General features: G+C 39.7%; 1 protein-coding gene across 11 annotated transcripts in view; it reads left to right on the forward strand.

The window, feature by feature from the left end:
• The window catches only part of RASGEF1B (RasGEF domain family member 1B), a 642,397-nt gene extending 631,843 nt beyond the window's left edge, over positions 1–10,554 (forward strand). For all 11 annotated transcript variants that reach the window (XM_042936076.1, XM_042936078.1, XM_042936079.1 and 8 more), the window contains 4 exons: positions 3,827–3,922; positions 4,510–4,633; positions 6,028–6,100; positions 9,180–10,554. In XM_042936076.1, coding sequence (XP_042792010.1) covers positions 3,827–3,922; positions 4,510–4,633; positions 6,028–6,100; positions 9,180–9,204 — 318 coding nt within the window. In that variant the 3' untranslated portion in view covers positions 9,205–10,554. The remainder of the gene's footprint in view (positions 1–3,826; positions 3,923–4,509; positions 4,634–6,027; positions 6,101–9,179) is intronic.
• Positions 10,555–10,798: the final 244 nt, after the last annotated feature.

A 10,798-nucleotide genomic window follows, 5' to 3' on the forward strand; every position in this document is an offset into this window, starting at 1 on the left:
CCCAAAAAGATTATACTTGTGGGACTCTAATAGCCTTTTCCAGAAAGTAGTCCAAGGTATTTACCCTTTACGTCATTTGATAAATTCTGTCTGCTTCAGTTTTGTTGTTTTTTTAAACTCAGTTATGCGTGAGCATATGAGTTATACTCTCTAGTTCACAAAACAAATGAAATCACCACTGTTAAAAAAAATTCCATTGCTTTTTCACAATTGGCCTCAAAGGCTGTGAATGAAAACATCTCTGGGTAAAACACATCTTTTATTCAAGAGAATTGAAGTGAGGGTAAATTCTCTTTATTCCTAAGTAATTTAAAAATCTTCGTAGCAACGTGATTAGAGTAATAGTATCTTTAATATTCTTTCAGATTTTAAGTTTATGTGGCCAAAGTGGCACATCTCTAGGTACCATATCAAGGTACAAATCAACTCTGTCTTCCACACAGAGGCCCTTAAATGATCTCTAAATAGCTGTTTTTCCTGTGGGTACTCATGCCTCCAGGTTTTTAACCATTCCTCATATGATTACATGGTTTTAAATCCTTTTACCATTTCATTTATGTTTGTGGAAACTTGTTCCTGCCCAACAGCATTCATTTCTAGGTGTGAAACTGATAATGAGGTATATTTACCAAGTCTCTGAATTAAGAATATTTTTAAAGGGGGGCACCTTTCAGTGGTAGAGCATGACTCTTGATCTTGGGGTCATGGATTCGAGCCCCACATTGGGGGCAGAGATTACTTAAAATCTATAAAAATATATTTATATATTTCTATTAATATTTTCTTATTTATATTTATAAATATGTTACATATTATATTATATAAATATATTTATAAATAATTTTTTATGTTTAATTATTTGTTAACATATTTATATATTAAAAATATATATTAAAAAGTGAAAAAAAGAATATTTTGAAAGGAAATTAGAAAACATTATTACATGAGAAGTTCTCCCATTAAAGACATCATTGGCAAGACCTCCCAGTAACTGTAGACTTTTGCTGTCTCCTCTTGGTAACCCATACATCCACCTTAGTGCCTGGAAACCCAAAGTCCTTAAAACTTTCCTGATTTTTATCATGTTAGATTTGTTGTAGGGGGTACAGGTATGAAGAGAACTCTCAATGAGTAAATTAGAATTTGAAGAAGCCTGTGAGACTTCTTTCTGGCATGTGGGCATAAGGAACAGAACAGTAAAGGGAAATTACTTAGATTTCTATATTCTTGGAAGAGTGATTCAAACCATTAATAGTGGATCAATCCAACAATTCCACTTCTGGGTCTTTATCCAAAGAAAATGAAAAGATACATGCACCCCTAGATTTATTGCAGCATGATTTAAAATAGCTAAGATATGGAAACAGCCTTGAGTAGCCACAGATGGATGAATGGATAAAGAAATTGTGGTGCATATACACAACAGAATGTTATTCGGCCATATAAAAAGAACGAACTCTTGTCACTTGTGACAACACAGATGAACCTCCTCAAGGACATTAAGCTAAGTTAAATAAGTCAGACAAAAACAAATACCAGATGATCTCTCTTACATGTGAAATCTCTGTTTCTCTCTCTGTCTCTCTCTGCTCTCTCTCTCTATGTATTTATATGATCATCTGGTAGGCACCACGAATGTAAAAATTAAAGGATAGCCTCTGTGCCTCGGCCAGAGGCACATGACAGGAAGTTAGGAAAAGTTTAAATATCAGTGTGAGAATGGTCAACACCATGTGAATCTCACTGCCCAGCACTGAGAATAGAGTGCAGAGATAAAATTCTTGCTTAAAAGCTGTCACACTATGCAAACATTGCACCTTGATTATAACTTAGTTTTCATTTCCCTATGATGGTATATCCTTATTGTCTTATAAGTGCATCAATAATAGTTTTCCCTGTTTATGGGCCTTACTGTTTTTTTGGCAGTGCTTAACCGAGGTCAGACCTAAATTATTGAATTTAATCCTCACTACAACTCAATAAGGTTGATTTCATTTTAGGTTCCATTTTAATATGAGGAAACTAGGTTTTTTTTATACCAGGGCTTGGTGAACTTTTCCCATTAAGGGCCAGACCATAAATATTTTAGGCTTTGTAGCTCATACAGCCTCCAGTGCAACTAGTCAACTCTGATGTGGAGGCATAAAAGCAGACATGGACAATATGTAGATGAGTAAGTGACTATGGCTATTTTCCAGTAAAGCTGTCTGGCCACTGTAAGTTGACTTCCCTACAATTTTCATGCTCAAGAAATATTATTTTTATATTTTCCCAGCCATTTAAGAATGTAAACTGTGTGGCTCCTGGGCCATACCAAAACAGGTCCTGGAGCTGTGCTGGGCTATGGGCCTCCATTTGTCGACTCCTGGGTTGTGCCGCCAGTAAATTGGGGGACCACATTTTAAGCTGATTCCAATGGAATCTAGAACCCAGACTTCCCAATTAGAGGAGGTCTTTCAAAGAAATGAAGTTCAGGTGTGCTTTTACGCTTGTTACTATAGCTGTTTCGTTCTAAAATAATAGAGAATTAGCCAGTAATATTTGAAGGAGGGGATCGTTACTAATTTGGCTTTAGAGACTTCCACAGACGATAGTAAATGCTTAAAAGTATATTCAAAGACACTGTCAAAACTGAAGATTCACTTTGGCTATTTCAGTGACCAATGAAACAAAAATAGCCAAAGCTTGCTTTTTAAAAATGACTTTATGAAGAAATCCGAATTTATCTCTAGAGGTGAAAACTGATATTTCATATTTGTGTGTTTGAGCCCAAAGGTATGTTTTCCAGACCTCCCATTCATTTAGGATAGATGCACCCCATGAGTCATAAGCTTAGGGAAACTTCAAAAACCTGCTCTCCAGTAAACAGCTGAGGCGCACAACTTGTGTTTGGAACGTTATTTGCATTGTAGCAAATTTAGAGTCTTCAAAGACTTGTTGGCATTTGAGTGAAAGTGGAAGTTACTATGTCAGAGCTTTGTTCTTTGTTCGTTATGGACTTACCAGGATTTAGGATGCTTTCTTAGAGATTATTATTTTAGGGTAATTAATTAAATACCACCTCATCAAATCAAAGACACGAGGTAAAGAAACCTTACTGGAGGAGGTTTATTGTTTTTCAAACAGACATTCTAATTTACACATTTATATTCCTCCTTCACTTGTACACATCTCCCAACGTATTGTGCAAGGTACTGCTTAGGTGATTTCCCATGAGGACAGGTGCGTACTTGTTCTGTTCCATGAAGGCCAGGTTTACTCAAGAGGAAGTATGTAGCAACTATTACCTAAAATCCTGACCTCTCCCATGATCTTGAGCAATGAATGTTCATCTAACAAGACATTCCTCTAGAATGTAGAAGTCTCAATGATCTAACAGCACAGATTGTAGCAGGGAGTTGGGTCACGCATCTTGAAATCTTGGGACCTGCAGCGACAGGTATTCCGTTAATATTTTGCTCTAACTAAAGGGGTTGCTAAATGAAAAGCAAGAGTTCTTTTAGATCTCTCCTCCTTTGACAGCTAGACCTTTTAGATTTATTATACGTTGTTGCAATGGGAAAAACTGCAGAAACTACCTGAAGCCATCTACTTCCTAATGCCTATTGTCTCTGCTGCGGTTTGGTTAGTAATAGCATTTGCATCTTAAGCAAAATTATGTAAGGGAGGAAACTAATGTCATGGGAGGTAAACAAAACACTATCTTAATTCATGGTAGCCTTTTATGTAATCCGGAACTAATGTTGTTCATTAATTTCTTGTACTGTTCGATGAGAAGCTAAATATTTATTTACCCAAACAAATGAAAATCTTTTGTTTTCTCTAGATTGTGATACCCTTCTTCAGTCTTTTAATCAAAGATATTTATTTCCTCAATGAGGGCTGTGCCAACCGCCTTCCAAACGGCCATGTCAATTTTGAGGTAAGAATAGGCTGCAAGAATCTGTGCACAGAGAGGGTCCAGCCCCCCTACGTTACATCTCAGGCCAGGCAGCCTAAGCTTATTCTGAAGTTCTAGAAGAAAGTTTTCTCATTGTTTTGTAAGACAATAACAATACTGGGGCGCCTGGGTGGCTCAGTTGGTTGAGCATCCGACTTCAGCTCAGGTCGTGATCTCACGGTTCATGGGTTCGAGCCCTGCGTCTGGCTGTGTGATGACAGCTCAGAGCCTAGAGCCTGCTTCGGATTCTGTGTCTCCCTCTCTCTCTGCCCCTCCCCTGCTCATGCTCTGTCTCTCAAAAATAAATAAACATTAAAAAAATTTTTAAAAAGAAAGAAAGAAAATAACAATACTGAGTAGAAGAAAGCAGCTGCAACATTATTATTCATTAATATCTAGAGGTACGTGAGTACATTTATACTTATTCCTTGCAAATACCTATAGCGAGTTTTTATCAAATTAAGAAAATCATGTAGTTCAGTTGATTAGAAGCCAGAAGGAAACATTAAATGGAATGCTCAGGATTTTTGATGGCTGCCTTTAAATGCACTTCTTTTATTGTTTCCTAGAAATTTTGGGAACTGGCCAAACAAGTGAGTGAATTCATGATATGGAAACAAGTAGAGTGTCCATTTGAGAGGGACCGGAAGATCTTGCAGTATCTGCTCACAGTACCAGTCTTCAGTGAAGATGGTGAGTAGGCCTTTCGGCTGGAACTGCCAGCAGCATCCACAACCCTGCAATTGGGAGATTCCTGTATCCATGCTTGGTGCCTGGTTCCTCCTATCGTAGGAGGCCTATCTTCTGACCTACTCCACTTGAGAGTTTTCTGTTGAACAGGAAACCGTATGATTTATCCCTAAAGTAGTTGAATCGGGCACTCATTCTTCACCCATAAGTAGTTTCTGTGTTTAAGCATTCTTTATAATACTAGATCTGCAAAGCTTTGGGCACAAATGGAAAGTCATTGAAGGATTTTTTTCCCCTTGTTTGGACATGCTTCATTGGAGAAAAAAGGTGTTTTGTTTGTGGTATGTTGATATTAAAAGTAATTTGAAAAAAGCAAAAATAAAAAATAGTGGCTACCTGCTGCTTTTTGAAAAAGTAGTGGAAAATCTTGACCCGTTAAAACATTAAGGAATTTGGGGGGCTCCTGGGTGGTTCAGTCTGTTGAGTACCTGACTTCAGCTCAGTCATGATCTCGCAGTTTGTGAGTTCAAGCCCCACATCGGGCTCTGTGCTGACAGCTCAGAGCCTGGAGCCTGTTTCAGGTTCTGTGTTTCCCAACTCTGCTCCTCCCCGACTCCCGCTCTGTCTCTCTCTCTCATAAACAAATAAACATAATTGTTTTTTTTAAATTAAGGAATTTGAGGCAGAAACAGTGATTGTCTATACTGAAAAAAAAAATTGGTTGGAAGAGAGTTAAAATTTGTAAAAGACTTAGGGATTTGTTGTACTGATCTTTTATATCCTAATATTCTAGAAATCAATAGTATTTTTCCCAGTAGATTGATAGTGTTTTTGATAATGACTGAAGTGCATTTTGCACTAATATTACACATTCCAGAGGGGGCTTGATTGTTATTAATGTCTACAAATAGGATTAATAACACACTTTAAAATCATTGCATGAGTTTCCTTTTGATTTACAAATAAAAAAAATATTAGAGGGGTGAAAATTTGACCTAGAAAATCTGGCTTTTTAGCTTCTAAAGGTTTTTTAAAAATCAAGGCTACCAGGAAAGGATCTCCCTCCCCTCCCCGTCTTCATAAAGAACATAAACATGAGCATAGGATAGCATCATGCGGCTTGCATTTGTAAGCTGTTTTGCCTCATAAACCGTCAGTTAATTAAGTGCATTTTTGGCCTAGAACCCGTTGGGTTTTGGGTCTGAGATGGTCAATCAGGGGCAAAGTGACATTCGGTGTTCGTAATGAAACTGTGATGCTTCTCAGTTGTCATTGGATTATTTTAAAGAGTTTTGCTGTAGGGGTGGGCTCCGGTTAAACAGGAGATGGATGGGGGCGGGGGCAATACCAAGAGAAGGCCTCAGTGTTAATGCATTCTTACCTGTGGTTGATTGTAGCACTCTACTTGGCTTCCTATGAGAGTGAAGGACCTGAAAATCACATAGAGAAGGACAGATGGAAGTCCCTAAGGTGAGTCTCTGTGCTTCTCATTGCCGGTCTATGGGCCATATCGGACGTACCTGGGGAAAGCCACGTGCTTTTCTGTAGGAAGTCCCTCCCCGTGTGTTCTGAGTCCTTTCTGCTCCTTAACTCTTGTCAGCTGGATTTTTGTGGCTTAGAGTCCTCATCATTCAGTTTTATCGCCTTTCACTTTTTTATACTGTCAGATACACAGTGACTCTCCTCTCCTTTCTTTCTCCCGTTATTTTATGGAAGAACTGAAATTACCCCATGGTATGGTCGAAAGAACACTGACTCTCCTCATCATCTAAAACAATAACAAGTTCAGACTATATTTCCGAATAGTTTTAAAACTAAAATTTTATTTGACCTCAGATAAAGGAGATCCAAGTACCAGTTGGCTCAGTAAATCTAAGCGTGTCACTCTTCTTAGTGACTGGATCTTGGTCCCCACTTTGGTTTGAGAGAGAGGAAGCTGGGACTTAAAAGACAATCCAGAACCTATTCAAATTAAAAAAATCATGTTAATCTATTGGCATTCTCAAACAAATGTATTTTCTAAAAGAAAACAACAAGAATAGCTAAATGTATATTTTAACTATTTTAGATATTTTAATAGGTAAAATAGGCCAAGATATAGTAATCATGTAATCAGAATTGCTCTACTTGTATTTCTACTAAGAACCTCTGGGAACACGTGCCTTTTTGTACCAGGGTGGACAAGCATGGTCCTGTTCTTCCCGGAGTCATTTGGGAGTCTTCGTTTTACTCGGTATTGGGCTAGGTTTTGCGAACCAGGGTGTCTGAGATATATTTGGTTTTGTGTGATTTCATTTGTTTCAAAGGAAAAGTTAGGTTTTCTTTGTACCTCTCAACGTGGAGGGATGAGGTACAGAGGCATTGAAAATATCAGCCTTACAACACGTCATGGTGATGGGTAAAGGACTGGACACGTTTTGGTTTTTGTTTTTTATCCCAGACACAGACGTAAAGAAGGTGTGGCCAACACCTGCAATCAGGGGATATAACAGGGCTTGCTGGGTTGGTGCTCAGTTCTATTTTTAATGACATTGTGGGCCTGCCAGTGGCACATTTCTATTAAAACTTTGTATTACTCTGTGCTGGTATTGAAGGGTATTTACTGCACTCTTCAGCATTGTTCATGTGTAACACATGAGGCTCATAGTCCACATCTTGCTGGAAAAAGGATTTGGGAATTACTCCTTGTCCTCCTAATTGTTAGGTGAACTTTGCTTTCCACGCTTCTCCTCTTCATAATCCTTTCTTTCTTCCTTCCTTCCTTCCTTCCTTCCTTCCTTCCTTCCTTCCTTCCTTCCTTTTTTTAAAGCATGAGGTTGATATGGCCCTTGAGCATAGCTTAGCTCTGGTTACTTTTCCTAGAGACTTTTAAAAAAAGTAGTAAGCAGATAAATTGGTTGTACAAAAATGATGCCTGGTATCCGTGTGACCCATGAAATCCAGACACTTGAAAATAGTCCAAACCTACCACATCCTTCTTTTCCAGTTGTTATTCTTTTATGCCCTATTCCTCCTGATTGGTGGTTAGTTTGGAGGGGTTTGTAAGTCAAAGTAAAGATCGAATTGTACAATCTCTTCTCCTGTTTGTATGTATTATACAAACAGTATACAGTACCAGTTAACATTTGATTGGTTGAAATGTGACCAAAGAAGTTAGTGGAGAATTTAGAAATGCGAAGTGAAAAAGAGGGGCCCTGGACTGGCTTAAATTCAGACGCAAATCCGTGAATCCGAGCTGAACTGTACTCAACTCAAGTGTTCAGTAATAATACTTCTGAGAAGCATTCATTGAGGGACTGGCCCCGACACAAATAGTGTGACTGGTATACAGAGAAATATGTATATAAACACAGTGAAGATGTATTTTTGGTATAAAAGACTAGTTTCACATGAAAATTGTTTTTTGTTTTTTTTTTTAATTTAAGTTTATTTATTTTTGAGATGGGGGACGGGGAAGGGCAGAGAGAAAGGAGAGAGAATCCCAGCCAGGCTCAACGCTGTCAGACGTGGTGCTCGAACTCACAAACTGTGAGATCATGACCTGAGCCGAAATCAGGAGTTGGACACTCAGCCGACTGAGCCACCCAGGCGCCCCAACCTGAAAATTGTTTTTAAGGAGCCCTGAAGACCAAACTGCCCTTTGAGTCCGGGTGTAAGCCATGCACTCTGCCCTTTCCATATCCTGTGTAATGTCCAGCCCCCCGCCCCCCAGGGCCTCCCCCCTCCCTGACTCGTATCTCCCCAGAAAGAGTCTAAGGCAGTTTTCTCCTGTTACAGACCAAGGCGTTTTTTTGTAGCTCACTGCTTCTTGTCTCCCCTACAGTGTAAGCCCCCTGAAGGCAAGCACAGTCTTCCTTGTGCTCCTGCAGTGTTGGGTTACTGCAGGAGGCCAAGGCATAGCAATCACCAAGAGGATAAAGAGGGGAAATAGGCTATGAGCGTTTGCAAAACCCCGTGTGTCAAGTGGGTACGAAGACTAATTGTTCTAGAGTGATAGTACCTACCTGAAAACTTATATGTGCATTAGCTTTGAAGGCAATAAGATAATTTCACATAGACGCTTTTCCTGCTCACCCTAGAGTCGTTCATCCAGAAACACTCAGCAGTGGCAATGACAAATGTACCTCCGAGGGGAGACACCTTTCTTGTCGCTTGCTATTTAAATGCTCTCAATGGACATGTAATGTGAAGACGCTTCTATTTACTGAGTAAACCCATCTGCGATAAGACCAGTGCAGACGCGAAAGCTTTTTATAATTAATGACTTCTGTTTGTCTTCTTGTTTTTGTTTTAATATAAAGCCACTCAAAGCTTTACCTAAAAACAAAGCTTTTGCCGTCTCCGTTAATATTTATTTGAAGTGACTAGCAAGTCAGTAGCACAAAAACAGATGGACTTCAATGCTTCGTATTTTTTTCTTTCTCTTTTTAATTACATGTAATCAAACTTAAAGCCTAGGAAAGGTGAAACTAGTATCAGACAGGGCCCTTGAATCCTTACCGAAATAATCTGCCACTTTTGTTCTCATCCTGTCTTCTTTACAACGCAGGTCCAGCCTCTTAGGCAGAGTTTAACCAACGGGGGATGCTGACTGTCACTGCTGCTGCTGCTGTCGCTCGGATCGCTGAAGGGCTGGCCTTTGTTTTCTGGCATCTAGTTCTACAAAAAAACATGCTAAGTCCCCGCGAGCAAACTCACTCAAGAGCAGATGGGGGACTTGTTTCCCACAGCTGACAGATTGACTCGGATTTTGTGAGAGACTGAAATGTTCGCTGAAGACACTTGAGAAAGAATCCTCTACAGATCCCAGCTCTGCACATGATTCATCTTCTGGAATTTCCATGTGAATCACAGCTCTGCACCTGGATGGAGCTTTCTTTTGTGTGTGTGTGTTTTTTATTTGGTTGAACATTTGCTGCTAATGGGACTTGCCCAGCTGAGTGCTGGCTCTGAGGAAGCCCATGTTTCTTTGTTAACTTAAATGAAAAAGGGAGAGGAGGGAGGGGAGAAAACCTTCCATGTAGATCCCCGCTCTAGCCCCGTGGTATCGCCAGGAGGGGTAAGACTGGTTGAATGCTGACTCTGGACTTTGTTTCCCTTTAGTGTGTGCTGTGTTTTGAATTCCTCTCCTCCCTCTTCCTGCAAGATTTTGAGTTGGCTGCTGGTTAGCAAACTCCTTTTTACCCATATAAGTTATTTAATATAATGAAGCTCAACACTGTGGTAGGAAAATAGCCACTAGGAAAAAAAAAAAAAAAAAAGCAGAGTTTGTCACTGGACTGCTTAATGTTCTAGAAGGACTTTTCGTTTTCTCTGCCCTTCTGAGCTGTTTACAACTGACCACTGTGTTCTACAGATGTATTTTGCCGTAGTTTTTTGTTACTTAGTTTTCCATCATGCCAATTTTGTTTTCCTCTTGTAAATTTAAATTATCTGACTTTAAGGGTCTTGGAAAAACCCACAGCCAAATTACAATTTAATTTCTTGAACAGACTGATTTTTCATTATGTTTTTGGAGCCTGTCGGTGACTAAACGTGAACAAAGAATAAATTGGAAAGTGACCGGCCCCCTCCCCTCCACTGCAGCAGTGAACGCAAACAAATGGAAAACATCTTGCCGTTAACTCAAAGGTCGATCTAGTTGTGAAATAGTTCGCCTTGTTAAACATCTCAGTAAGGGTGTAGTTGCTCTGCAAACAGCCATTCTATTTATTTACTCTAGGAGAAACTGTAGAGTAGTAAACCGCGCTGATGAACAAAACAAAAACATCGTGTTCAAAACAGAGATGTATTTGAGAACCTCATGACATGGTTTCAAAACACAGAGCATGTATATGTATGCTGCACGCCGTCTCTGCAGACCTGAAACGTCTCCAAGCTGTCCCTTTACAACCATCAATATATTTTACACTCTGCGGCCAGGACTTGTGGCGTCTCTCCTTTCTTTTATGGATGCGACTGTGGGGGTGGGGTGGGGGTGGGGCTGCTGTCAAAGGAGTTCAACTCAAGTGACTGGCTAGGAGTGTGTCCGTCCTTGAGGAGGTGGCCTTTAGTAGGAGTATTTACGTGGGCATTTGCTTTCTGGAACTGGGTCAAAGTAAGCATTTAATGAACTGCACCTGCCAGGCACTTTCCAAGTGTTTAGCATGGACCAGGATCCTCCCTTTT

This window comes from Panthera leo, chromosome B1, assembly GCF_018350215.1.
Source record: "Panthera leo isolate Ple1 chromosome B1, P.leo_Ple1_pat1.1, whole genome shotgun sequence".
Classification (NCBI taxonomy): domain Eukaryota; kingdom Metazoa; phylum Chordata; class Mammalia; order Carnivora; family Felidae; genus Panthera; species Panthera leo.